Source organism: Serinus canaria, chromosome 5, assembly GCF_022539315.1.
Source record: "Serinus canaria isolate serCan28SL12 chromosome 5, serCan2020, whole genome shotgun sequence".
NCBI classification, from domain to species: Eukaryota; Metazoa; Chordata; class Aves; order Passeriformes; family Fringillidae; genus Serinus; species Serinus canaria.
In genome coordinates, this window is record NC_066319.1 from 10,128,022 (window position 1) to 10,152,693 (window position 24,672).

Sequence of the window (24,672 nt, forward strand, 5' to 3'; positions counted from 1 at the left end):
GGAACTACTGGGGAGGTGGAAGCGGAAGCGGCGGCAGCCGTGGCCGTGTCCTTCTGTGCCGTGACGCCGGGGCGGCACCATGGCGGACTCGGCTTCACAGGTGCTGCTGGGCTCGGGGCTCACCGTGCTCTCGCAGCCGCTCATGTACGTAAAGGTGCTGGTGCAGGTAAGGGCGGGAATGGCGGGGTTGAGAGGGGGTACCGGGCCCAGTATCGGCCGCGCGAGGGATACAGCCTGCCCGTTCCCTGCTGCAGGTGGGCTACGAGCCGCTGCCGCCCACCCTGGGGAGGAACATCTTCGGCCGCCAGGTATACCAGCTGCCCGGCCTCTTCTCTTACGGTGAGTCCGCCTTGGTGGGGCCGCCCCGGCGCCGTCCCGGTGCCGCCGTGGGGTCCCCCCGGGGCTGACGGTCCCCGCTGTCCCCAGCCAAGCACATCGTAAAGGTGGACGGGAGAGCAGGACTCTTTAAAGGCCTCGCCCCCCGACTCTGCTCCAGCGCCATCGGCACCGTGGTGCACAGCAAAGTGCTGCAGGTACCGGCACGGGTGGGGCGCCGGGCCCGGGGCGCTGCGGGAACCGGGGGTTCTGCCGCCGGGACGGGGGGACACCGGGGCCCCCTGGCTCCCCGCACAGTGCTGACCCTGCGCTGACCCTGCTCTTTGCTCCACAGTGGTACCAGGAGGCCGAGCAGGCTGAGGTGGGTGCAGAGCTGCTTCCCACAGGGAATGCATCCTTCCCCTCCCTTCCCTTCCTCCTTTCTCACTTTATTTCTCTGTTCTTCCATTCTTCTCCTTTCTTTCTTTTCTTCTTTCCCTCATTCCTTTCTCCTTTTTCTCTTTTTCTTTTCTTTCTCCTCTCTCTCCTTCCCTCTTTCCTTCATTCTGTTCTTCTGTCCTTTTTCCCTTCTCCATGCCTTCTCTCTCTCTTTTTCCCTTTGTTTCCCTCCAATCTTTCCTCCTCCTCCCCTCTCTCCCTCCTCCCCACGGCCCCGGATTTGGGCAGCCCCAGCTCTGCATCCGGAGCGCTCCGGTGGGCCAGGAGCTTCCACCCCCACCCTGGGGACAGCCTCCCCTCTCCAGGAAGCTGTTCCCACCTGACTCCTGCTTCCCTCTCCAGCCTGGAGCCAGGAAGAAGGAGTCCTCGCTGGAGCAAGTGCTCAAGGAGGTGAGGAGCAGCAGGAGGAAGGCAGTGGATGTCACATCCCTGTCCCCTCCTGCTGATACTCCCTTTGTTCCCAGACCTCCCAGGAGATGGTCGCCCGCTCTGCCGCCACCCTCATCACCCACCCCTTCCACGGTAGGTGTTCCCCCATCCCAGGGGCCCGGGGGAGCAGTGCCAGGTGCCTCCTGTCACTCCCGTGTCACTCCCGTGTCCCCCTGTGTCCCCGCAGTGATCACCCTGCGCTGCATGGTGCAGTTCATCGGCCGGGAGACCAAGTACAGGTACAGCCTGGGGGCTCCAGGTGCTCTGGGAGGCCGGGCATCCTGGGATCCATCCCCCTGACCTTATCCCTCCTCTTCCTCCCTATCCCAGTGGGACACTAAGCGCCTTCGCCACAATCTACCGGGAAGAGGGAATCCTGGGATTCTTCGCGTGAGTGCCGGGGAGGCAGGGAGGGGCATGGTGGGGTGGCATTAGTGGGAGGGTCCCAAAGCCTTCCTGGGAGTACCTCGAATCCCTCCAGCAGCTCCGGATCACTCATCCGAGCATCCCGGCTCCCAGAGATGGCTGGTCCCTCATCACCCTGTCCCAAACCAGCTGTTCGCAGCTTGCCGCACAGTCCCGCACAGTTGTCCCAACCCTCGGCCAACATTCCCACTGTTTTTTCCCTTGCAGTGGCCTCATCCCGCGGCTCCTCGGGGACATCCTCTCCCTGTGGCTGTGCAACATGCTGGCCTACCTCATCAACACATACGCGCTGGAGAACGGGGTAGGCTCTGCTCCGGGATCTGGAGTGCCGGGAGTGGCGGGGGGCAGCTCCAGGGGGGGTTCTGAGAGCCACGACCCTGTTTTGGGGGGATTCAGGTGCTGTCGCTCCTCCCTCAGGTCTCCACCATGACTGAGATGAAGAGCTACTCCCAGGCGGTCACTGGGGTGAGTTCAGCCACGGGCAGGGAGTGGATCCTTTCCCTAGGGAGTGGTGTGTTCCCAGAATCCTATGGCTGACAGGCTGGGGATGGAGCCAGGCTGGGATCAGCCGGATTAGCCCACAGGCCAGGGGATGCTCCGTGGAGGACACGTGTGACCCTGTGGAGGTGGCAGGAGTGGGCTCCCTCCCTGGGATGAAACTCGGAGGGGTTCTCCCGATGTGGAGGGAAGAGGGACCATCCCACCGATCCCCGCTTTTCCTGCAGTTCTTTGCCAGCATGCTGACCTACCCCTTCGTCCTGGTCTCCAACCTGATGGCCGTGAACAACTGCGGGTGAGTCCCTGGTCCCACTGACACCTGCATCCCTCTGCCCCGGATCAGGTCCTGCAACTACTTTAGCAAAATCCCAGGTGGAAAGGTGCTTCCAGTGCTCCACAGGGTTGATCCCTCCGTGCTTAACGTGGTAGGGGGTTGTTTTGGGGTTCAACCCAGTGTGGAGCTACAGAGTGAATGGGTCATTCCCAGGTGGGAATAATTCCCTGTGGGAATAATTCCTGGTGGGTCTTTCCTCCCTTCCCAGGTTGGCTGGGGGTCTCCTTCCCTATGCACCCACCTACACCTCCTGGCTGGATTGCTGGAGCCAGCTGCACAGGGAGGTAAGTGCTGGAGCTGGGATGCACTGCCATACACCGGAACGCAGAGAGGAGCCAGGTGGGAGCCCCATGGGGTTTGGAGAGGCCACCCTGGACATTTTGTGGCCTCTCCATGGTTGTTTTTGCTTTCCAGGGCAACATGAGCCGAGGGAACAGCCTGTTCTTTCGCAAGGTTCCAGCAGGGAAGCGATATGTGTGGGAGGAGCAGAGGTTCCGCTGATTCTGGAGATGGGAGTGGGATTGTGGAGCCAAATGGCGGGCTCTGGAAGCAAAGAATCATGGAGAGTGATGATTTCTATACAGTTTTTTAAAAATCATTTCCTGCTGAGAGCTGAAGATGCAGGTGTGAGAGTCTCTGTCCTTGGGGGTTTCCTGGGAAGAGGGGCTGGCCGGCCACCAGCATTCCGTGATTTATCCGGGAGCCTTTTCCCAGCCTCAAACACCGCTGAGGCTGTTTCCACAGCGGAAATTCCCTGACAAGCCCAGGCACTTGCTGACATAGAGGTCCAGTAAATTCCCTGACAAGCCCAGGCACTTGCTGACATAGAGGTCCAGTGGCATGTGGGAGCTGTCAGAACTGGGGGGAGTGTATGCCTGGAAGGGGCTGTTGGACGCCTGGAAGGGGCTGTTGGACGCCTGGAAGGGTCCTTGCAAGGCCTGTGAGGGGGCAGAGGTGAGCACTGCACACTGGGCCCGAGGTTTGCACAGCCAGGGGTGTGTGTGGAGCTGGGAGGTGGGGGTCACACAGCTGGCAGGGGCTGTCACACACCAGCAAGAGGGACACACTCTGGGGGGGTCACTGCACACCTGGCAGGGGCTGCTGCAGATTATACAAGGCTGGAGCAGGACTTGCACAGCCGGCAGAGCCGGAAGGTTGTTGCAAAGCTGGAGGGTAGGTGGCACACCTGGCAGGAGTTGTTGCACACCTGGCAGGGACACTGCGAAGGTGGTACATGGGTCACACACCTGGGGGCGGCTGTCGCGCACACAGTTGAACGGCTGCACGCCTGGGAGCGGCTGTCACACACCAGGCGGGGACAATGCCAAGCTGGCAGGCGGTTTCATTCCCGGACGGGGCCGTTCCGCACCGGAGGAGACTGTCGCGCACCCGGCACGGAGGGACGGCGGAAGGGCGGGCTCGGTGCGGGGGGCGGTGCCGATCCATCCCTGCGTTCCTCCTCCCTCGCTGCTCCGCCCCGTGCCGGCGCCATGGCGGGCCCGGGCGGTGCCGACGGTGCTGGGGACGCCGGGGATGTGCTGAGCGGCGGCAGCGAGCGGCGGTGCCGGGCACGGCTGGCGGCGGCGGGCGCGGGGGGCGCGGCGGCGGCGGCCGCGGTGCTGGTGCCGCTGTGCTCGGTGCGCGGCCGCCCCGCGCTGCTCTTCACGCTCCGCTCCCGCCGCCTTGCTGGCCCCCACAGCGGCGACGTCAGGTACCGGCGGGGGGAGCGGGCACCGGGGCCGGACCGGCCCTGACCCCACCCCCCGATCCCTCCCGCAGCTTCCCCGGTGGGCGGCGGGACCCGGCGGACGGGGACGCGGTGGCCACGGCTCTGCGGGAGACGCGGGAGGAGCTGGGGGTGGCGGTGGCAGCCACCAGCGTCTGGGGACAGCTTCGGACGCTGCCCGACCGGGTACCGGGGATCGGCGGGGCTTGGAGGCGCGGGGACAAGGGCGTGCGGGGCCAAGAACAAAAGGGCAGGCAGCAGGGACACTGGGATGGGTTCAAGGTGACAGGGAAGGCGGCAGGGTCACGGGTGACAGGTTCGAGGTGACAGGGGCAAGGGTTCTGGCGTGATGGTTTTAGGGTGACAGGGGCACAGGTGACAGGGGTTTTGGTAATAGGAACAAGGGGTGACAGGAACAAGGCTGTAGGGGCAGAGAAGGAAGGGGTTCAGTTGACAGAGATTAAGCAGTAGGGACACAGGTGACAGAGCAAGGGTTCTGGGTGACACGGACAAGGCAAGGAGATGGGTGACAGGGTGCAGGTTACTGGGGTCCAGGAACACAGGTGAGGGGGGGTTGCAGGCAGCAGAGGATTGGAATGACAGGGAAAAGGCAGCAGGGTCATGGGTGGCCGGGACAAAGCAACAGGGTCATGTGTGGCAGATTCAGGGGAACAGGGACATGGCTGACAGGTGTTACAGATGATGATTCTGGGTGACGGGGACAGGGACAAGGGTAACAAGAATTCTGGGGATTCAAGGTGACAGGACACAAGGCAGTGCTACTGGTGAGGGAGTGACACACAGGGTGGATGCTTGCACTGGGTGCAGGGGGATCAAGGTGAGGGCACTTTGGGGAGGGGGTGTCACCCTGTCTCTTGCTGACACACTTTCTAGCATGGAATGACCGTGGCACCAGTCGTGGCCAACCTGGGGCCGCTGGAGGCCTTGACACTGAACCCCAACCCAGATGAGGTGAGTGGCTCCTCCCCAGGCTTGCGCCCCTTCCTGTGGCAACTGCTCCAGTCACTGTGGTCTGTGCTGACAGGTGGAGGAGGTGTTCACCCTGCCCCTGGCTCACCTGCTCCGCGAGGAGAACCAGGGCTACACCCACTTCCGCACAGCCAGTGGCTACGGATACACCTTGCCTGTCTTCCTCAACGGCCCCCACAAGGTCTGGGGGCTCACGGCCATCATCACCGAGCTGACCCTGGAGCTGCTGGTGCCTGGCCGCTACCGCAGGAAGACCCGCGTGCCTCCCCAGAAAGCCCCAGCCTGAGCAGGCAGGGGGCGGCTCTGGCGTCCCTGTGCCTCGGTTCTCCACCATGCATGGGGAAACGGCTCCCAGCGCAGCAGTGATGTTGCACACTGTCATTCAGTAAAAGCCATGTTTGGAACTGCTCTGGGCTCCGAGTTGTGGAGTGGGGCCAGGACAGCTGTCCCTTGGCACAGGCACAGGAGGAGGAGTCCTGGTGCCACTGCAGCAGGGACAGGGAGTGTGGGGTTCCCAAGGAGGGGACTATGTCTCTTAGTACCCTACAGCCATTGCCTCTGCCCCCACCGCAGCCTCATGGAAATACAGGATCTCCCCTCTGGGGTATCCAGGCCCCAGCTGTTTTACCCCATGATCCCTAGGTATCTCCTGCTCCAGGGGCAGCAGGACTCTGAGGCCCTCTGCCCTGTCAGTCCCTTCCTACCATTTAATGTCCACAGCAGAGCCTGGGAGCACAGCAGCATTTATTGAGAACCCTCTGAGTGCTGCCAGCACCCCAGAAACCCCTTCCAAGGAGGACAAGGGAGGTGTGGTGGTGGATCCTCAAGCCGACGCTGCTCGGCCTTTGGCCTCGTTGTAGCGCCGCATCCTCTCCTCCAGCTCGGGGCGGAAGTGGCGGATGAGGCCCTGCATGGAGAGGGGCAGTGGTTAATGGGGTGGGGAAGGCTGCTGGCCCCTCCAAGCCCTCCGGGCCCCTCACCTGCACGGGCCAGGCCGCGCCGTCGCCCAGGGCGCAGATGGTGTGTCCCTCGATCTGCTTGCTGATCTCCCAGAGCGCGTCGATCTCGGCAGCCTGCGCGTCGCCCCGCACGAACCGCGCCATCACCTTGTTCATCCAGTCCACACCTGCAGGAATCGGGATGGGGATGGGTCCCTGCCGTGCCCCGCCCCACAGCCCCGCAGCCACAGCCCCCGCTCACCTTCCCGGCACGGGGTGCACTGCCCACAGCTCTCGTGCTTATAGAACTCGATCAGGCGCGCGATGGCTTTGACGATGTCGGTCTGGGAAGAGAGGGAGGCTGAGGAAGGTGAGGGTTCCACCGTGGCTGGGGGAGTCGGGGGAGCCCATCCCTTACCGATTTATCCATGACGATGACGGCGGCCGTACCCAGCCCGCTCTGCGCCTGCACCAGGGAATCGAAGTCCATCAGCACGGTCTCACACACAGACTTGGGCAGCAGCGGCGTGGAGGAGCCGCCCGGGATGACGGCCAGCAGGTTGTCCCAGCCCCCGCGGACACCTCCTGCAAAGAGGAGGGTCAGGACAGGCAGCTCCGGCCCCACTCTGGCCCGGCTCAGCGCGGCGCTCACCGGCATGTTTCTCAATGAGCTCCTTCAGCGGCACCGACATCTCCTCCTCCACTGTGCAGGGCGTGTTGACGTGCCCCGAGATGTTGAAGAGCTTGGTGCCAGAATTCCGCTCCCGGCCGAAGCTGGCGAACCAGGCGCCACCGCGCCGGCAGATCGTGGGGGCCACCGACACCGTCTCCACGTTGGCCACCGTGGTGGGGCAGCCGAACACACCTGGGGAAACATTAGGAAAAAATTCCTCCCTGTGAGGGTGGTGATGCCCTGGCACAAGTGGCCCAAAGATGCTGTGGCTGCTGCATTGCTGCATCCCTGGAAGTGTCCAAGGTCAGGTTCAACAGGGCTCAGAGCAACCTGGGATCGTGGTATGTGGCCCATGGAAGCAGGGTGGAATGAGATACACTTTTCACACCATTCTGTGGAACAGTGGGTGCTCTTAATGGACGTGGTATTGGCTGTGGTGGTGTCCCTGCAGCAGGACAGTGTCCTGGGGACAGTTTTGGGGTGGCAGCTGGGAACTCAGGACAGAGCTGTGGGGCCGTACCCACGTCAGCAGGGAAGGGGGGCTTGAGGCGGGGCTTCCCCTGCTTGCCCTCGATGGACTCGATGAGCGCCGTCTCCTCCCCGCAGATGTAGGCGCCGGCGCCGCGCACCACGAACACATCAAAGGCATATCCCGACCCGCAGGCGTCGCCACCCAGCAGCCCGGCCTCGTAGGCCTCACGGATGGCCACCTGCAGCAGGGCAGGGGGTGAGCCCCGGAGCGCCCCGAGCCCCGCCGGGGGTGTGGGGGGGCTGTGGGGCGCTTCCCCCACCTGCAGGTTGGAGGCCTCGTTGTAGAACTCCCCGCGGATGTAGATGTAAGCGGCGCGGGCGCCCATGGCCCGCCCCGCCACCAGGCAGCCCTCCAGCAGCTTGTGCGGGTCGTGCCGCATGATCTCCCGGTCCTTGCAGGTGCCTGGCTCGCCCTCGTCCGCGTTCACCACCAGGTACTTGGGTCTGCGGGCAGCTCACGTCAGGGGGGGGCTCCCCGCAGGCCGGGGCCGCGCTACCGGAGCTACGGGCGGTCCCGGTCTCACCTCCCGTCCGGGGGTTTGTTCATGAAGCTCCACTTGAGCCCGGTGGGGAACCCGGCGCCGCCGCGGCCCCGCAGCCCCGAGGTCTTGATCTCGCCGAGGATCCAGTCCACGCCCTTGAGCAGGATCTCCTTCGTCTTGTACCAGTCGCCGCGGCGCAGCGCGCCCTGTAGCCTGCGGGCACCGGGCACGGTGGCACCGGGCACCGAGCACGGGCCACCGGCACTCCCCACGCTGCTCCCGCTACTCACCGCCAGTCGTGCCGCCCGTAGAGGTTGGTGAAGATCCGGTCCTCATCCCGCAGCGACCCGAACTGTGTCTTCTTGGGTGCCGTCTGAGGGGACACACGGATTCAGCACCGGAAACATCGGGACCGGTACAGCACGGTCCCGGCGCTCCCCGCCCCGTCCCGCTTACCGAGAAGGAGGCGGCGGGCAGGCGCCGCAGCGCCAGCAGCTGCCTGCCGGCCATGGCGGGGGGCACCGGCACCGGGACCGACCACCGTCACCTTCAGCCGCCCCCGCGGTGACGTCAGGGGGAGCGCCGGCGGCGCGGTAGTGACGTCACGAGAGAATCCGGACCAGGCCCGGTTTGGGGGCGGGACCGCGTAGGGGGAGGGGCCAGAGCGAGGGGTGCGTTCACAAGGCGGGCTCGTGGCCCCGGGGGGGCGTGGCCTCGCTGGCGGCGCGCCGGCACGTGCCCCGCGCCCGGGCCCGGGTCGGGTTTCGGCGCTGAAACCGGAGCCCCCCGTCCGCCCCCCCCCCAGAGCCCCCCGGGGCGGCCCGCTCCCCTCCCCCAGCGCCCCGGGGGGTCGCTGCTCTCCACCCGATCTCCTGCGCTCCGCGGCGGGTCCCGGGGACAGCGGTGGCCTCGTCCCTGCGAGGGACCAGCGCAGTCCGGGGCGATCTGGTTTCCTCCTGCTTGGCCACGGCCGTGGGGAGAAGGAGCAGGAGCGGGCGGAATGTTCTTCCTCTTCCGCGGGCCGCAGCGGCGCGGCGCTGGCAGCCCCGCACCCCCCACCTGCCGGGGCACCCACCGGCGCCACGGCCCCGGCCGGAGGGGGGCTCGCGGCTCCCGCCCGGCCCCTCGGCTCAGGGGTCCCGGCACCGCCGGCACTGCGGGGAGCCAGGGGAGATTAAGCCATAGTGGTGCGTCCCCCGTGGAGCTTCAGCGGGCTGTCGAGGAGCCGGGGCCCCGGCCGCCCCCCGCTTTTGGGCAGGTAACCGGCGGCGGGGACAGGGCCGGGGCACGGTGGGTGCCGGGGATCCTGCGTGCCCTCGCAGGGAGGCTGCGGGACTGGGGAACAGCTGGGCGGCTGCCCACATCTGGAGCAGGGCGGCCGAGCGGGGAATAATCCGGAGGATTATGCACGCGGGCGCGGCACCCACCCCCCCGCGCCTGCCCTGCATATCCCCAGATATTCCATAAAAACCTCAAATCCCCGGTGGCAGCCCCGCGGTCTGCGCCAGCCAGCCCCCCCGGGGCCAGGCATGTCCTGCGGCGCGGGGGCAGCCCCCAGCCATGGGCAACTGCACCAAGACCCCTGAGCGGCGGCTCCCCAAGGTACGGCAGGGCTGTGACACCCCGTGGGGCAGGAGGAGGAGGAGGGGGGCGTCCCTGCTCGGCCGCCCCCCCGCCGCTGACGGCTGCTCCACCCGCAGGATGGGAAGCCACGCTCGGGCGCTCCAGGCTCCGGCGCAGGGGACACTGAGGACGTGCTGGACGCGGCGCAGACCCCCCCGATGCAGGGATACTCGGTGCTGCAGGGGCTGGTGGGGCCGGCCTGCATCTTCCTGCGGCAGAGCATCGCCATTACCCAACGGGTACACGACTGTCCCCTCCCCGTGTGCTGCCCCTGCTCTCGGGGGGCTTAGGGCAGAATCCCTGTGGGATCCCCGGGAGTAGGACCCCTCCTTCGTCTCTTCCCGTTCTCTCTTTCCCAGGACCGGGAGCTGCGGCCCGAGGAGATCGAAGGTGAGGCACTGGCGGGGGGGGGTGGTCCCGCTCGGGTTGGTGGCGGTGCCGGCGTGCCGGTGGTGACGCTGTGGTGTCCTCAGAGCTGAAGCAGGCGTTCCGGGAGTTCGACAAGGACCACGACGGCTACATCAGCTACAAGGACCTGGGCGAGTGCATGCGGACCATGGGCTACATGCCCACGGAGATGGAGCTCATCGAGCTGTCCCAGCAGATCAGTACGTGGTGGGGCAGTGGGTGCCCATCAGTCCCTGCCCCTGCCCCGCTGACACTCCTCTCCTGCTGTAGCTGGGGGCAAGGTGGATTTTGATGATTTCGTGGAGCTGATGGGCCCCAAGATGCTGGCGGAGACGGCAGATATGATTGGGATCAAGGAGCTGCGTGACGCCTTCCGTGAGGTAGGGGGATGGCGAGGACAGACAGGTAGGCTGTCAGCATGCCAGGGGTGGCCATTGGCAGCGGGACCTTGTCCGTAGTTTGACACCAATGGGGACGGACAGATCAGCATGGCGGAGCTGCGGGAGGCCATGCGCAAGCTCCTGGGGCAGCAGCTCAACTATCGGGAGGTGGATGAGATCCTCAAGGACGTGGATCTCAATGGTGATGGCCTGGTGGACTTCGAAGGTAGGAGCAGGGAAGGGGCCAGGAGCACTCCCAGGGACATCTGGGATGTTCCAGGTGTTTTCCCTCCCCCCGGCAGAGTTTGTGCGGATGATGTCGCGCTGAGGGTGGCGTGTGCCAACGCAGGACCCAAGCCCCCCGTGCCTTATGAAGACGAGGGGGCCACAGAGGGACCCCCAGCTCCAGGGGCTGGGGTGGTGCTGGCGCAGCAGTGCCCGTGCCTGGGGTGAGGCTGGCTGCCGAAACTGCTCCGATGCTGAGGTCTGACCGTGGCGAGAGGCACCGGGGCTGAAGTTGGGACCCTTTTCTGCACAGGCTCGGCCGAGCTTCAACTATTCTCGCCCTGATTTCTGCTCTCTCCCTGCAACATTCCCCTTCCCACCCAGACCTCACCCTAAAAGTCACACAATCGTTGTCCCCTCTCCTTCAGCTGTTCCCTATCCCTGCTGCTTATCCCTCCAGCCTCCATTCCCACTCTGTGTGCCGCACTGAGCCCCTCAGGCTCCCTGCAAGCCAGGTTTAATGCGGACTGCACAGCATAACCCACCCTGTCACCACGGATTGAGCTCAGACCCACTCCAGACCTGCCTAGGATGAGGCATCCCTCCCCTTTTGGGGCTAGCAGGGACCCTCATGGATGTTCTGGCAGACCCCAGCACAGGAGAGACTCCTAGCAGCCCAGCCAGGAGATCCTCCAGGGGAGAAATAAAGCATTACTCGGTGGAAGGGCCTCAGCCAGCTGCAGGCAGGGCTGCTGTAGGTTCCGTCCCTGCCCTGGCTGCAGTTTTGGGGCCAATTTTGCCCTTTTGAAATTATTAAACTCTCTCTACAGACATTTGGTTTGTGTTTATGTTGTTTCCAAAGAGTTTATTCGTGATCATGCCATCCACTGGTGTCCCCCAAAACCCTGGACTCCCACTGTGTCTCACGGGAGCCCCGCAGGGAGTCGGAACCGCGGGCACAGCGCTCCGGGAAATGCACGGCCGGAGGGTGGGACCGGTTCCCCAAAGTCCGGGCCGGGGTTCACCCCAGCAGAGAGTCGGAGCGCCCTGATCGGCGCCGGCTCGGGGCTGTGGGGTGATACGGGGGCCCTTAGCGGCAGGCGGAGCGTGGTGGTGCCGACGGTGCCGCACCCGGTAACCCCCGTGCCCCGAAGCAGAGGCGCCGGCCGGTCACGTGACCCCGAGGGGGGCCCGCCGAATGAGGGGGCGTGGTCTGCGCAGCAGTCACGTGGTCGGAGAGGCGCCGAGGGGGCGGGGCCGACGCCGCGTGTCTCCACGGTGACCGGCCGGCGGGCGCGCGGCGGCGTGATGACGTCGCGCTCGTGACGCGCCTGCGTCATCACCGCAAGCGCCGGCGGCGGCGGAGGGGGGAGAGACCCGGGTCAGGCCGGGGCCGCGCAGCGCTACCGGGAACCGGGGCCGCCGCGCTCCGCTCCGGTTCCCGGCTTCCCGCCGGGCCGAGCGGGGCCGAGCTGAGCTGAAGAGAGGCGGGCACCGGCGATACAACCGGCGGGGCGAGCGCGGGGGCCGCACGCCGACCCCCGCCGCGGGGCTCCAGGGATCCGGGAGCGGCGGGCGGCCGTCGGGGATGTCCTACAAGCCCATCGCTCCCGCTCCCGCTACCCCCGGAGCCGCCAGCGCCAGCCCCGCCCCGCCGGGGCCCGGGGCACCGTCCGCCGGTGAGAGAACGCCGCGGTAACCGCGGGGGACGGGGAGCACCGGGAGCGGAGAGGGACCGGAGGGATGGAGGGGGGTACCCCGGGAAGGGATGGTACCGGATGAGGGTGGTACCGAGGAAGAGGGAGTGCGGCCGTGACCCACAGTTTCTCGCAGCCACGAGTGTCGCGTCGCCCTCCGGTTCCGTCCCTGGCGCCGCCGCCCCTTTCCGGCCGCTCTTCAATGACTTCGGGCCGCCGTCCATGGGCTACGTGCAGGTGAGGCGCGGCGCCGGGGCCGGTGGGGCCGGGCGCGGCGGCGGCGGCGGCCCCCAGCCCCTCCGCCCCTGCTTGTCCCCCTGTTCCCGCAGGCCATGAAGCCCCCTGGGGCGCAGGGCTCGCAGAGCACCTACACCGACCTGCTCTCGGTCATCGAGGAGATGGGGAAGGAGATCCGGCCCACCTACGCCGGCAGCAAGAGCGCCATGGAGCGGCTGAAGCGGGGTAGGGGCAGCGTGGGGAACCGGGCGGCCGCGGGCCTGCGCCCCCGAGGCTCCTCAGCCCCGTGGGGAGCTACTGGAGGGTGATTCGAGGTGTCCCTATGCTTCTCCCCGCAGGGATCATCCACGCCCGGGCGCTGGTCAGGGAGTGCCTGGCAGAGACAGAGCGAAACGCCCGCACGTAACGGCAGCTGCCACCCGGGACCCCCCGGGACCTCCCGGTGGTGGCGGCGGGGGCGGGGGGGCCGCCGTGCTGCCCGAGCCCCCCCTCCCCGCGCTCTCCGCTCTTTATAAATGCGTGTTTTTATAAATAAAGGACAATGTTGGGACTTGGCCTCGGTGTGTCCCCGCGGGGGTGCGTCCGATGGCGATGGTGGGACGCGGGGTAGAGGTGGGGGAGTCGGGGGAGGGTTTGGAGCCTCGCTGGGTGGGTGTCCCGGAGCTGAAAGTGCAGGAGTGATCGGACCACTCGTTGATGACTTAAAAAAGTGGTTTTTAAGATAAAACACTGGGTTTTTCCCGGGGCGGTGGTGCCGGTACACGCGGAGCGCCCGTGAGTGGCGCTCGCTGCCTTCCGCTCTCTGACGTCACGCCCCCCCCTCACCTCCCTACGTCACGGCTGTCGCCGTGGGAACGGGCTGTGATGTCACGATCCGAGGGGCCGGTGCGGAGCGGCGCAGGTTTGGTGGGGCCGGGGGGCGGCGGGGACCGGGCGGGCGGGCGGGCGGGCGGGCGGGGGGGGAGTGGAGGGGGCTGCGTTGCCATGGCAGCGGAGCCGAGACCAGTGGGGCCGAGCCGGGCCGAACCCGGGGCCGAGAGGGGCCGAGCGGTACCGGACTGAGCCGAACGTGGGACTGAGCCGGGCCGATCCCAGGGCCGAGGGTGGTCGAGCGGTACCGGACTGAGCCGAACCGGGAGCCGAGCGGTACCAGACTCCGCCGAACCCGGGGCCGGGCTTGTCCGAGCCGGGCTGAACCTGGGGCCGAGCGGTTCCGGACGGTACCGAACTCAGCCGAGCGTGGTGCCGAGCCGGGTCGAACCCGGGACCGAGCGCAGCCGAGCGATACCGGACTGAACCGAACCCGGAGCCGAGCGATACCGGACTCAGCCGAACCCGGGGACGGAGCGGCTCCGAGAAGGGCCGAACCCGTACCGGGCTGAGCTGATTGTGCCCCGAGCGGTTCTGAAGGGTTGCCGAACCGGTCCGAGCTGTCCCGGAGCCGGCCCGGTGCGGTGTAACGGAAACCCCCTCAGGAGCTGCCCCCGCTGTGCCCCGCCGCCGCCATGCTGATCAAGGAGTACCACATCCTGCTGCCCATGAGCCTGGAGGAGTACCAGGTGGCCCAGCTGTACATGATCCAGGTGGGAATGCGTGGCTGAGCATGAGGGCTTGGGGGAGCTGCGGGGCTGAGCGGGGGGAGCTGGGGATGCAGTGGTCTGGGGGGTGAGCCCAGGGGCTGCACGGGTCTGCGGTTATGGTGCTGAGCCTGAGGGTTGTGGGGTCCACGGGCCGAGCCTGAGGGGGTGCACAGGGCTGTGGGGCTGGGCATGGGGAGCTGGAGGGGTGCAGGGATCTGGGGACTGTGACTGAGGGGGTGCGGAGGGCTGAGAGAGGCTAGAGTTTGTAGCCTGAGGGCTGTAGTGGGCTGCGGGGAGGCGTGAAGGGTGCAGGGGCTGAGCCGGGGGGTGCACAGGGGACTGTGAGGCTGAGCATGGGGTGCTGGAGGATGTAAGGGGGCTGTGGGGCAGAGAGTGGGGAGCTGTAGGGCTGAGCATGGAGCCTGGAGGGGCACGGCGGGGGGCTGAGGCTGATCCCAAGGGATCAACCCTGCAGGTTGCAGGGGTTTCACTAAAGCTTCCGGCGGGTTTGGGACCACCGAGCCAAGCAGGGGGTCCTGTGAGCAGGTGTGGGTCCGGTGGATGCCGACACATGGGGGCAGGAGTGTACACGGACCCTGGGCGCCTGTGGGGGTGGGGTCTTGGGGCTTGGAGGGGCCGCACCGAGCCGTCGTTTTGGTGCAGAAGAAGAGCCGGGAGGAGTCGAGTGGCGAGGGCAGTGGCGTGGAGATCCTGGCCAACCGACCCTACAGCGATGGCCCTGGGGGCAGCGGCCAGTACACCCACAAGATCTACCACGTTGGCTCCCACATCCCCAGCTGGTTCCGGGCGCTGCTTCCCAAAGCCGCGCTCCAGGTGGAGGAGGAGTCCTGGAATGCTTATCCCTACACACGCACCAGGTGGGAGCTGGGAGGAGGCGGGGTGGGCTGCAGGACTGGCCATGCCCCTGGGCTCAGTCCTGTGCCCCTCCAGGTATACGTGTCCCTTCGTGGAGAAGTTTTCCATTGAGATCGAGACATACTACCGCCCGGATGCAGGGCAGCAGACCAACATCTTCAACCTGAGCGTGGCGGAGAAGAGGCAGAGGATTTTGGGTGGGTATCGCTGGCTTGGAGAATTGGGCAGGACACTGTGGCTTCTGGGATTCCCGCATAATGCTTCTGCGATGGGTGTGTGGTTGTAATGGGACCTTAGGGGCTCAACTTCACTCTTCTTGCCGGTCCTCATGTTTCAGGGATGCTGGAAGGGAAGAGCTCCCTAGATCCTGAGATCCCTGCCCCAGACTCCCTTCTCTGAGCTCCCTGCCCACTCCCTCTCAGCACTGCTGAATCAAGTTCCATATTAAAGATATTTTCAGGGACAGTTTTGTCCTCTGCCTCTTCCCTTGCCTCTATTTCTGTTTGCAGCTTCTCCTTTCTAGTGCCAGCCTACTCCCCTCTCCTTCCTTGTCCAAGCCTTGTTCTGGCATGGTTTTGCCTTCTCAGTCTCTCCTGGTGTCCATGGGACCCCATACCTGGGTCTTGTGGGGTATTTTGGATCAGCTGGAGCAGTGAGAGCTGGAAAAGCATGTCCCCATTTTCCTACTCCCTGCCCTGCTTCCTCCCTCCCCAGGGCTTTGCTCCAGATCACTATCTGGCTCCTTTCTGCTGGGACTGGTGGGCAGAACAGGGAGCTTGGGGTGGGATTCTTCCCTCTCCACCGAGTTCCCATTCTCGGTGGTGTTGGACGTGGTCAGTTCAGGCACCAGAGTGTGGAGTGTGACGTACTGCCTCTTAAAATGGAGGCCCAAAATAGGCACTCGGAGGAAATGATTCATCTGACCTATTTCTCTCCCTGGCTCTTGCGGCACTGGGGATGTCCGGCAGGGATACTGATGGCTGGGACCTGGGGGCAGGAATTCTGCCCCTGCTGCCCCCAGGAAACCACCAGGGCCAAGCAGACGGCATCAGGGCATGGCCCCGTGCCCACTGCCTGGTTTTCCACTCTCTGTGCCCATCCAGTGGGCATTCCATAGGGCACTCGGCATCTCCAGTGGCTGCTGCCTTCCACAGGGAGGAGGGTTGAAGTGGGACCAGTGTGGATCCCACTGGGATTTCTCTGCCCTGGTGTCTTGTAACACTGACAGATTTAAACCCCTCTCACGTTTCAAAGGGCAATGGAAAAACATGGTCTGGGTGATCCGCAGGGATAACTGCTTCCTTGGCAGCTTTCTCCCAGTGGCAAAAGCAAAGGGAGTTGGATTGTGATGGGAATGACACTGCCAGGAGCTGCTTGGGGACAGCAGGTCCTATCCCAGCTCTTTGCTGCTGTTATCCAAGATGCTTGGCATCATGCTGTGCATTGCATCATTTTTGTGGATTCAGGGCAACTCTAGTTTTCTTTCCCCATTTTTGCAGTCCAAGCTGGAGGAAGAGAGGCTGGCAGCACCTTGGGGACATCAAAGAGGGCAAATCAATGGGTTTGGCACAGCCTGGAAATGGGGACAGTGCTGCAGGATGGTACTGGGAGCCAGTGGGGTGCCCTGGCATCCCCCAGACTATGACCTGGGGATAGGGCTGGAAAAGCCAAATTCTAGCAGATTTTGTGCTGGATTGAGCCTGAATGGCTGTTGGATCGTGTTTTCCTTGTTGGATCGTGTTTTCCTGGGTGACATTCAGGAGCCTTTCTCTGGTCTTGGAAGGTCATTCTTATGTGGGGGGAGCTCACTCTCATTTCAGAAAAGGTCACCTTTGTCTGGAGATGGGGCTCATTGCCCTCCCCGCTTTCTGGCTCTCTGGAGGCTCCTGTGTCACATGGTGGTTTTGCTGTGCCCTGGTTTTGGGGGACCCTTGGGCTTTTTGGGGGGGGAAGCTGGGAGCTGTGCCAAGCTGCCCCATGTGCTGTCCCTGTCCTCAGCCCCCACGCCCCCCAGGGTGGCTGGGATTACTCTGCAGCTGCCAGATCTGCCAGCTAATGTGTGTATGTGTGTCAGCCCCAGCTCTCCCCAGCTCCCAGACCCTCCCTCCCTGTGCTGCTCCCTGGGAGAGGATTGGGGTCCCACGTGGGGACAGAGGTGTCTTTGGCTGCACCAGGGTTGTCTGTGATTCTCCAGCCATAGGATTTTATATGTTCACTTAGGAAATTCTTGCCTTTGAGGGTGGTGAGGCCCTGACTCAGGCTCAGAAAAACTGTGGATGCTCTATCCCTGGAAGTGTCCAAGGTCAGGTCAGATGGGGCTTGAAGCAACCTGGGATAGTGGAAGGTGTCCCTGCCCATGGCAGGGGGTGGAATGAGAGGATCCATAAGGTCCCTTCCAACCAAAGCCATTCCAGGTTTCTATGATTCCAGAACTCTAAGATTTTAGAATTCTCAGACAGGGAGTGTTTGCTGCCAGCTGTGTTGGGTGCATGGCTCATGGGAATAATTTGACCTTATTTTTGTCCCTTTTTCCTTTTTTCCCTACCTGTGCCCCCTTGCCAAGCGCTGTGGGGTGACAAGCGCCGTTCCCCCCACAGACACCATTGACATTGTGCGTGATCCCATATCCCCTGGGGAATACAAACCTGAGGAGGATCCCAAACTCTACCACTCATCCAAGACGGGCCGGGGGCCACTGGGGGATGACTGGCTGGAGGCAGCAGCAGCCAGCGGGCCCCTCATGTGCGCCTACAAGCTCTGCAAGGTGGAGTTCCGATACTGGGGGATGCAGTCCAAGATTGAGCAGTTCATCCATGACGTGGGTGAGTTCGGACCCGTGGGTTGCTGGAGGGTCCTTTGGGCAGCCATGGGATCACAGCGGACTCACTTTCCCCCAGGCTTGAGGAAGGTGATGCTGCGTGCCCACCGCCAAGCCTGGTGCTGGCAGGATGAGTGGACAGACCTGACGATGGAGGATATCCGGCAGCTGGAGGAGGAGACGGCGCGAATGCTGGCACAGAAAATGGCCAAGTGTGGCGAGGGCGAGGAGCCACCCGCGGCTGGGGTCAGCCCGGAGGGGCAGCCGGAGCCAGATGGTCCTGGCAGTCAGGAGGAGGCTGAGCTGCAGGCGGGGACTGATACCCCCTCGGATGATACCTTTGCCAAGCAGTGGTCCACCTCTTCCCGGTCTTCCTATTCTTCCCAGCATGGAGGTGAGACTGGGTCCGGTGTGGTTTTGCCCTGGATGCTGCAGTTCTCCATAGGGGATGTGTCAGGGGACAGTTTTGCCTGGCTTGGGTCTCCTAGGCTGGGGCTCTGGGTGTCCCAGGTCTGGTCCCAGGATTCTTGAAGGGGCCCTGGATGACCCAGGAATGGTTCTGGATCTCCTGGAGGGACTCAGGGTGACCCAGGGATAGTCACAGATCTCCCAAGGAGGGACTCCGGGGGACACAGGGATGGCCCCAGATCTCCCTGGGCATCTGGGTCCATGACCAAGGGGGAGCTGGGGGGTAGGAGAGGGGGTCTCTCACAGCAGGGGGCTGTGAGTGCTGACCTGCCATGGGTGGCAGGGGGCGTGTCTCCTCAGAGCCTGTCAGAGTGGCGGATGCAGAACATTGCCCGGGACTCAGAGAACAGCTCCGAAGAGGAATTTTTCGATGCCCACGGTACTGGTACCATCTTGGAATAGGCTGGGTGTGGGGGCAAGGGCATCTGAGGATGGGCATGAAGGCATAGGGATGTCCCCCCACCCACGCTTCCCTCCTGGCTCTGCAGAGGATCTGTCTGACAGCGACGAGGTCTTCGCCAAGGAGATGACCAAGTGGAGCTCCAACGACTTCTTGGACACCCTTGAGCGGCCAATGGAGCTGGATGACGCACTGGGTGAGCTCTGGGGGTGCTCTGGCCCCAAATTCTGGGGTGGATGTCCTGGGAGGGGTCTGATTCCCACCTGGAGACCCCATCTGCCTCACCAGGGCTGTGTGCTTACAGGGGATGGAGCCAGCGTCACCAAGGGGGATGGTGAAGGATTGGGAACATCCAGCTTCCCTGAGGTGCGTGTCGCCTCCCTCGGGCCGTGCCATCCTGCCGTGCCCTCCGACTTGACTGCTCTCCTTCCTGTAGGGAGGCACGGCAGAGAGCACGGAGCAGATGTGCCGGATCCACGTGCTCTTCCTCATCCTCCACAGTGGGAACATCCTGGATCAGGGAGCGGGGGAGCCGGGCTCCAAGCAGGCGGATGTGCACACACTGGCAGCCACCTTTGATGCTGTCACCCGTGTCCACTTTCCCGAGGCACTAGGACACGTGGCCCTGCGCCTGGTGCCCTGCCCGCCCATCTGTGCTGCTGCCTACGCCCTTGTCTCCAAGTATGGATTCCTACTGGGAAAGCAGGGGACCAGGGAGCTAGTATCCTTGGAGAGGGGACTTCACTTCTGGTAGACGTTAAGGACTGGGGAGGGGATGGGGGTTAACTCTTGGTGCAGTGTCTTGGGGCAAGCACGCGTTGTGTGATGAGATGGGGTGGGATACATATAATTCCTGGTGTGGTATCCGAGGGCATGCAGGTGTTTTGGTGTGGGATGAGGACAGTGGGGCAGGATGGGATAGGATGGGGATAACTCATGCAGCATCCTGGGTTGAGCAAGCATTGTGTAGAGAGATGGGGACATCAAGGCAGCATGGAATGGCATGGAATTGGATGGGATGGGTTAGCTCTGGATGCAGCATCCCGGGTGAGCAAGTGTCTTGTGGTAGGAGGGAACGGGATGGGGATTACTCCTGGTGGGGCATTTGGGATGAACCAGTACCCTGCAGTGAGATGAGGACATCAGAACAGTCACGTTCATCCCTCACTGTGTCCCCTCAGGCTCAGCCCTTACAGTCATGACAGGGACAGCCTGTCCAGCAGCCAGGACCACATCCCGCTGGCAGCGCTTCCACTGCTGGCCACCTCCTCAGGCATCTACCAGCAGGCCGTGGGCACCGTCATCACCCGTGCCAACCAGGCCTACGCAGCCTTCCTGCACTCTGGAGAGGGCACTGGTTTCTGCGGCCAGGTGAGGTGGAATCTGGGGTAAGCTTGGCTCTGGGGTCCAGCTGTGACCCTGCATGGAGGGTTTGGGAGTTTCACCCTCCTTGTGGATCTGTGGTCTCTGCAGGTGGTGCTGCTGGGGGACTGCGTGGGCGGTATCCTGGGATTTGATGCCCTGTGCCAGAGCCGGGCAGGCTCAGGGGGCAGCCGGAGCAGCAGCCGCCGTGGCAGTCTGGTGAGTGCCTTGCATTCCAACACCTCCTGGGGAGGGTTGGGGGGTGCACTGGAGGCTACATGAGATCTGGGTGTTTGCTGCCTCTCCCTGCAGAGCACGGAGCCCATCTCCCCGGAGCAGTGCGGCAGCCCAGACCCGCTGGCTGATGGGACAGAGGGAGCGCCGGTGTTGGGCCAGGCCAGCCCTGAAGCCCCAGGGGCACAGGGGGACAGCCAGCAGCACAGCTCCACAAGCAGGTGAGCCCAAGGGGAATGGTCAGCTATATTGTGCTTTATGGAAAGGGTGCAATTCCCCTCTGCTCCAGGCTGGGAAGGAGCATTTCATGGAGGTTACCTGCACTGGGGACATCTTGCTGGAACTCCTTTGGGATAACAGGGCCACACCAGACACAGCTTTGCCTTCAGGATGGTGGGAATGAGATGTTGCCATCCCTTCCCATGCCCACTGTCTCTGCTGTCCCAGCCTGCAGGCCAGCGAGGCCCCGCTGGAGGCAGAGGCATCCCGGGGCAGTGCCATGGCACTGGATGGGGCAGAGGGTGCCAGCACCCGCCTCGAATTTAAGGTATCCGGCTTCTTCCTCTTCGGTTCCCCACTGGGGCTGGTGCTCGCGCTGCGCAAGACCGTCATGCCTGCTCTGGATGGTGAGGATCCCTGCCTGCCATGGTGCCAGCCCCTGACCCTCCCTGCAGGGCTCAAGTCCCTGAGACATGCTCACCTTACAAGCCTGAGCTCCTCAGGACCACCCCAGAGAGCCCTGCTTGGGTTTGAGCCCCTTGCATGCCTAGCCTTGGCTGTGGGGGTGTTGGTGGGTGGCTGAGTGTTCCTGCTCTGTGCCAGCCTCAGCCTATCCCTTGTGTCCCAAATTTCCCTGTCTAGCCTTTCCTTTTGCTGTGTCCTGCTTTACCCCTCCTGGGTGTTTTGCTCCTGGTGCCCCTGACCCCGCTCTGTGCTGCAGTGGCCCAGCTGCGTCCTGCCTGTGAACAGATCTACAACCTCTTCCATGCTGCCGATCCCTGCGCCTCCCGCCTGGAGCCCCTCCTGGCCAAGGCCTTCCATGCTGTGCCCCCGCTCAGCGTGCCCCGATACCAGAAGTACCCCCTGGGTGATGGCACCTCGTCCCTGTTGGGTGAGCAGGTTCCCACCAGGCTGCTGCCAGACACCCTGGTGCCACGTCAGGGTACCCAGAGCATCCTGGCTGGGTGCAGGTAGCGGGATGTGCAAGCCCTTCCCACTGCTCTGGGGCTCTAGTGGAGGGGTGTCTTGGGGTGGTGGGTGTCCTTGGGGGCTCTGGGTGTGCTCACCCAGCTCTCTCTTCAGCGGAGGCCCTGCAGACACACTCTGCCCTGTTTCTGCCCAAAATGGATGTGGCTGCTCCCCCTACCCCCACTGGCAGCTTTGGGGGCTTCTGGAAGGGCAGTGAGCTGGCAGAGCCCCCCACTCCTGCCAGCACCAGTGAGGTTGTCAAGAGTAAGTGTCATCCTCACCCACTCCATCCCATGTGGGCACCTTAGACTGCCCAACAGGGGATGAGGTCTGGAAAAGGCTTCATTCCAGCTTTCCCCGCAGTCCTGGAGCGCTGGTGGGGCCCGAAGCGCATTGACTACTCTCTGTACTGCCCCGACGCCCTGACTGCCTTCCCCACCATCACCCTGCCCCACCTCTTCCATGCCAGCTACTGGGAATCCTCCGATGTGGTGGCCTTCATCCTGCGCCAGGTATGGTGGGCCCGGTGGGGTGGGTGGCAAGCCAGGGCCAGTAGAGGCTGACCTGGTCCTATGCTGTCAACAGGTGATGGAGAAAGAGGGGCCACAGCCTGCGGAGAGTGAGGAGAGCTCCATCTACAGCCCCGCCATCCCGCGGGAGAAGTGGCAGCGCAAGCGCACCCAAGTGAAGATCCGGGTATGTGGCCAGCGGGAGGCCACCAGGGGCATCCTGGTGTGTGTGGGTTCTGGGACAATCCCACAGCCCAGTGGTGTCCCAGTGGTGCCTCAGGAGCTCCCCCAGGAGCTGCTGAACACCCCATGTGCCTGCAGAACGTGACAGCCAACCACCGTGCCTGCGATGTCATTGTGTGTGAGGGCAAAGCACAGGTCCTCAGCGGGCGCTTCATGTACGGACCCCTGGATGTGGTGACACTGACTGGGGAGAAGGTATTGCTGGGCTCAGGGGGCCACCAGGACCCCTCAAACAGGGTGGGGTGTCCAGGATTGGGCATGGGGCTGGTGTCACCCACAGTAGGGGAAGGATGTGGTTAACAGGACCCTGTGTAGGATGGTGGGAGAAGGTTGTAAGGAGTTGTGTGGGGATGCAGGAGGATGTGGGGGTCCAGCCTGTGCCCAGCCCATTTCCCTCTCTCAGGTGGACATCTACATCATGACGCAGCCGCTGTCAGGGAAGTGGCTGTACTATGGCACCGAGGTGACGAGTGGCAGCGGGCGCGTGACCTTCACCATCCCTCCAGACAAGGCTCTGGCCATTGGGATCTACCCTGTGCGCATGGTGGTCAGGTGAGGTGTTGCCTGAGTTTCTCCTCCAGCCCTTTCGGCAGAGCTACACCTGTTGCTCTGGCAGCAGAGCTGGTGCTGAGCCACCACCTCTGCCTTTGCAGAGGGGACCACAGCTATGCTGAGGCGTACCTGACTGTGGTGGCCCGTGGCACCGAGTCCGTTGTGTTCAGCATCGATGGCTCCTTCACTGCCAGCGTCTCCATCATGGGCAGTGACCCCAAAGTGCGAGCGGGGGCTGTGGACGTTGTAAGGTGGGTGCCCTTCAGTCAGGGAGTCAGTGTCCCCATCTTTCATGGTGTGACAGTTCAGTCAGGGAGTGTCAGAGCAGGGACAAGGGGCAGGGTATTCCACCACTCCCTTGCCTCCAGCACACCATCTCTATGCTGGTGCCCTATGGTCCTTTGTGGAAAATAATCCTATCCAAGTTTGGATGTGGTGCCCAGAGCTCTGCTGTGCCTTCTCCTTGATAAAATTCCTGGGAACAGGGAGGTTTTGGAGGCAGCACCCACATGCTGTAATGGGAGATCCCAGCTACCCATAGCAGGACTGTCTCCACACAGGCTCCTGGCAGCCACCCATGTCCCCTCCTAGGCACTGGCAGGACTCGGGGTACATGATCATCTACGTGACGGGGCGCCCCGACATGCAGAAGCACCGCGTGGTAGCCTGGCTCTCCCAGCACAACTTCCCCCACGGCGCTGTCTCCTTCTGCGACGGGCTCACCCACGACCCGCTGCGCCAGAAAGCCGCCTTCCTGCAGAGCCTGCGCACTGAGGTGGGCATGGGGGTGCTGCTGGGACACAGGGCTGGGTGGTGTGGGCTGTGCTGAATCCTGTGCAACTCTGCATCCTGGTGGAGATGCTGGGAGCTGGACTGCATTGCCATGGCAGAGCTGGAAGCTTCTCAGGGCAGCTCCCAGCCATCCCTCTTAACATGAGGGTGTCCAAGCTCTTAGGGGTAGCTGTCCCTGTGGGAAGGGTTGTTCCTTGCCCTAATGTTCTTGTCCCTGGGCAGGCAGAGATCTCCATAGTCGCTGGCTACGGCTCCACCAAGGATGTCTCCGTCTATAGCTCACTGGGACTCGCGCCAGCACACATCTACATTGTGGGACGGGCTGTCAAGAAGTTCAACAACCAATGCCAGGTATGGTAGTGGTAGGGCTGGGGACAGACTGGGGATACAGGGGATAATGGCTGACCCCACCAGCCGGCCGTGGCCACTGGCTCAAGCTGCCTGTGTGTCCTCCAGTTCCTCTCTGAGGGTTACGTTGCCCACCTGGCCCAGTTGGAAGCTGCAGCCCTGGCTCACTCCCCCAAGGGCCCCCCACGACCTGTGCTGGGCAAAGGCACCTATGGCTGCCCAGCGCCTGTCGACTTCCTGCGGAAGCAGAGCCAGCTCCTGCGCTCCCGAGGCTCCAGCCAGGCAGAGCGGGATGGGGGGCCCCCCTCAGCACCCCCTGGCTTTTCCCGGACCAAGCCCCGCAGCATCAGCCTCAAGCTGGAGGGTGAGGAGTGAGGGTGGCACGGCCATGTCCCCCTTCTGCCACATCCCTCATTTCCCAGCAAGGAGCACCTGGGGACAGAGCCGGTGCTGGGCCATGAGGCCATCGTAAGGAGATGAGGGTGCTGGGTCCCCTGAGACCAGGGGGTGCTGGGAGAAGGCTCAGAGCCCCCCAGAGGACCAGAGTGATCCCCTCAGGGTAGAGCCACCCTTGGTCCTCCCTGCTGCCCCCAGCCCCCTCCCCTCTGGTCCTTTCGGGCCGTTGGGCAGTGCCCAGTGGGGTCTGCACCCCAGGGTCATTATCCCTGTGCAGAACTGGGGGCTGTGGCTGTGCCCCAGCGCGAGTGGCACCTTCCCACCTATTTATTTCCGTCCGGTGTCGTGGCACAGGGCTGGGCTGGGGTTCCAGAGTGGTTCCTCTTCCCCCCCATTTCGTTTTGGTGTTGAATAAAGAGATGTTATGACAAGGTGCCAGCACCCATGAGTCTGCTCTGTGCCTATGGCCGCAGGGTTCCCACCCATTGGGAAGGCCCTGGGGAGCCTCCAGGGACACCATGTCCCACAGGGTCAC

The 24,672-nt window shown here is 63.8% G+C and overlaps 6 protein-coding genes across 14 annotated transcripts in view; 5 read left to right on the forward strand and 1 right to left on the reverse strand.

The window, feature by feature from the left end:
• NDUFV1 (NADH:ubiquinone oxidoreductase core subunit V1) overlaps positions 1–8,424 on the reverse strand; it is a 28,661-nt gene extending 20,237 nt beyond the window's left edge. The window contains exons 1-10 of one of the 2 annotated variants that reach the window (XM_050975146.1): positions 8,258–8,423; positions 8,092–8,174; positions 7,844–8,014; positions 7,580–7,763; positions 7,309–7,498; positions 6,768–6,980; positions 6,534–6,700; positions 6,378–6,459; positions 6,158–6,303; positions 5,904–6,084 (exon numbers count right to left, since the gene is read on the reverse strand). In XM_050975146.1, the coding sequence (XP_050831103.1) occupies positions 6,001–6,084; positions 6,158–6,303; positions 6,378–6,459; positions 6,534–6,700; positions 6,768–6,980; positions 7,309–7,498; positions 7,580–7,763; positions 7,844–8,014; positions 8,092–8,174; positions 8,258–8,311 (1,374 nt within the window). In that variant the 5' untranslated portion in view covers positions 8,312–8,423 and the 3' untranslated portion in view covers positions 5,904–6,000. Of the gene's footprint in view, positions 1–5,903; positions 6,085–6,157; positions 6,304–6,374; positions 6,460–6,533; positions 6,701–6,767; positions 6,981–7,308; positions 7,499–7,579; positions 7,764–7,843; positions 8,015–8,091; positions 8,175–8,257 lie in introns of those variants that run through there. The other variant, XM_050975147.1, reaches the window with a different exon arrangement.
• MTCH2 (mitochondrial carrier 2) lies at positions 2–3,078 on the forward strand. 2 transcript variants are annotated; one of them, XM_009097132.4, is made up of 13 exons: positions 2–166; positions 255–339; positions 427–533; positions 671–697; positions 1,117–1,164; positions 1,239–1,296; positions 1,391–1,442; positions 1,534–1,593; positions 1,837–1,930; positions 2,047–2,094; positions 2,355–2,422; positions 2,670–2,745; positions 2,876–3,078. In XM_009097132.4, the coding sequence occupies exons 1-13, from the start codon at positions 80–82 to the stop codon at positions 2,960–2,962; spliced, it is 897 nt and encodes a 298-aa protein (XP_009095380.1). In that variant the 5' UTR covers positions 2–79; the 3' UTR covers positions 2,963–3,078. The 2 variants fall into 2 exon arrangements, with proteins under 2 accessions (XP_009095380.1, XP_030096586.1); XM_030240726.2 differs by lacking the exon at positions 671–697.
• Positions 3,702–5,585, forward strand: NUDT8 (nudix hydrolase 8). The gene is made up of 4 exons (XM_050975154.1): positions 3,702–4,172; positions 4,241–4,373; positions 5,082–5,159; positions 5,233–5,585. Exons 1-4 carry the CDS (start codon positions 3,952–3,954, stop codon positions 5,461–5,463), a joined length of 663 nt encoding a protein of 220 aa, XP_050831111.1. The 5' UTR covers positions 3,702–3,951; the 3' UTR covers positions 5,464–5,585.
• Positions 8,425–8,611: 187 nt separating the features above from the next.
• Positions 8,612–11,270, forward strand: CABP2 (calcium binding protein 2). 5 transcript variants are annotated; one of them, XM_050975149.1, is made up of 7 exons: positions 8,612–9,059; positions 9,502–9,663; positions 9,784–9,814; positions 9,898–10,032; positions 10,103–10,212; positions 10,291–10,438; positions 10,493–11,270. In XM_050975149.1, the coding sequence occupies exons 1-7, from the start codon at positions 8,802–8,804 to the stop codon at positions 10,663–10,665; spliced, it is 1,017 nt and encodes a 338-aa protein (XP_050831106.1). In that variant the 5' UTR covers positions 8,612–8,801; the 3' UTR covers positions 10,666–11,270. The 5 variants fall into 5 exon arrangements, with proteins under 5 accessions (XP_050831106.1, XP_050831105.1, XP_050831107.1 ...); XM_050975150.1 differs by having other exon boundaries at positions 8,616–9,059; positions 10,515–10,675; XM_050975151.1 differs by adding an exon at positions 9,258–9,403 and having other exon boundaries at positions 8,985–9,059; positions 10,291–11,270.
• Positions 11,271–11,781: 511 nt separating this feature from the next.
• CDK2AP2 (cyclin dependent kinase 2 associated protein 2) lies at positions 11,782–12,921 on the forward strand. Its single transcript, XM_050975155.1, has 4 exons — positions 11,782–12,116; positions 12,271–12,371; positions 12,464–12,596; positions 12,710–12,921. The coding sequence occupies exons 1-4, from the start codon at positions 12,026–12,028 to the stop codon at positions 12,775–12,777; spliced, it is 393 nt and encodes a 130-aa protein (XP_050831112.1). The 5' UTR covers positions 11,782–12,025; the 3' UTR covers positions 12,778–12,921.
• Positions 12,922–13,065: 144 nt separating this feature from the next.
• Positions 13,066–24,572, forward strand: PITPNM1 (phosphatidylinositol transfer protein membrane associated 1). Of its 3 annotated transcripts, XM_018922110.3 has the most exons (24): positions 13,066–13,272; positions 13,847–13,954; positions 14,615–14,829; positions 14,903–15,024; positions 17,425–17,649; positions 17,725–18,039; positions 18,397–18,492; positions 18,602–18,709; positions 18,818–18,879; positions 18,950–19,194; positions 19,695–19,884; positions 19,987–20,094; positions 20,188–20,330; positions 20,557–20,735; positions 21,050–21,220; positions 21,412–21,561; positions 21,661–21,809; positions 21,883–21,993; positions 22,128–22,244; positions 22,453–22,601; positions 22,703–22,852; positions 23,193–23,376; positions 23,616–23,744; positions 23,850–24,572. In XM_018922110.3, exons 2-24 carry the CDS (start codon positions 13,877–13,879, stop codon positions 24,114–24,116), a joined length of 3,663 nt encoding a protein of 1,220 aa, XP_018777655.2. In that variant the 5' UTR covers positions 13,066–13,272; positions 13,847–13,876; the 3' UTR covers positions 24,117–24,572. The 3 variants fall into 3 exon arrangements, with proteins under 3 accessions (XP_018777655.2, XP_050831099.1, XP_050831100.1); XM_050975142.1 differs by lacking the exons at positions 13,066–13,272; positions 21,050–21,220 and having other exon boundaries at positions 13,332–13,954; XM_050975143.1 differs by lacking the exons at positions 13,066–13,272; positions 23,616–23,744; positions 23,850–24,572 and having other exon boundaries at positions 13,332–13,954; positions 23,162–23,297.
• The last annotated feature ends 100 nt before the right edge of the window (positions 24,573–24,672 follow it).

Bases quoted from the DNA above. Each gene is read 5' to 3' on its own strand.
- MTCH2 (XM_009097132.4), top strand. From the start codon at position 80: ATGGCGGACTCGGCTTCACAGGTGCTGCTGGGCTCGGGGCTCACCGTG. The intron at 340-426 runs GTGAGTCCGCCT...CGCTGTCCCCAG, and splicing joins GCCCGGCCTCTTCTCTTACG to CCAAGCACATCGTAAAGGTG. The intron at 1,297-1,390 runs GTAGGTGTTCCC...GTGTCCCCGCAG, and splicing joins CATCACCCACCCCTTCCACG to TGATCACCCTGCGCTGCATG.
- NUDT8 (XM_050975154.1), top strand. From the start codon at position 3,952: ATGGCGGGCCCGGGCGGTGCCGACGGTGCTGGGGACGCCGGGGATGTG. The intron at 4,374-5,081 runs GTACCGGGGATC...CACACTTTCTAG, and splicing joins TTCGGACGCTGCCCGACCGG to CATGGAATGACCGTGGCACC. The intron at 5,160-5,232 runs GTGAGTGGCTCC...CTGTGCTGACAG, and splicing joins TGAACCCCAACCCAGATGAG to GTGGAGGAGGTGTTCACCCT.
- CABP2 (XM_050975148.1), top strand. From the start codon at position 8,802: ATGTTCTTCCTCTTCCGCGGGCCGCAGCGGCGCGGCGCTGGCAGCCCC. The intron at 9,060-9,501 runs GTAACCGGCGGC...CTCCACCCGCAG, and splicing joins CGCCCCCCGCTTTTGGGCAG to GATGGGAAGCCACGCTCGGG. The intron at 10,033-10,102 runs GTACGTGGTGGG...CTCCTGCTGTAG, and splicing joins CGAGCTGTCCCAGCAGATCA to CTGGGGGCAAGGTGGATTTT.
- CDK2AP2 (XM_050975155.1), top strand. From the start codon at position 12,026: ATGTCCTACAAGCCCATCGCTCCCGCTCCCGCTACCCCCGGAGCCGCC. The intron at 12,117-12,270 runs GTGAGAGAACGC...AGTTTCTCGCAG, and splicing joins GCCCGGGGCACCGTCCGCCG to CCACGAGTGTCGCGTCGCCC. The intron at 12,372-12,463 runs GTGAGGCGCGGC...CTGTTCCCGCAG, and splicing joins CGTCCATGGGCTACGTGCAG to GCCATGAAGCCCCCTGGGGC.
- PITPNM1 (XM_018922110.3), top strand. From the start codon at position 13,877: ATGCTGATCAAGGAGTACCACATCCTGCTGCCCATGAGCCTGGAGGAG. The intron at 13,955-14,614 runs GTGGGAATGCGT...GTTTTGGTGCAG, and splicing joins CCCAGCTGTACATGATCCAG to AAGAAGAGCCGGGAGGAGTC. The intron at 21,810-21,882 runs GTATGGTGGGCC...TGCTGTCAACAG, and splicing joins TGGCCTTCATCCTGCGCCAG to GTGATGGAGAAAGAGGGGCC.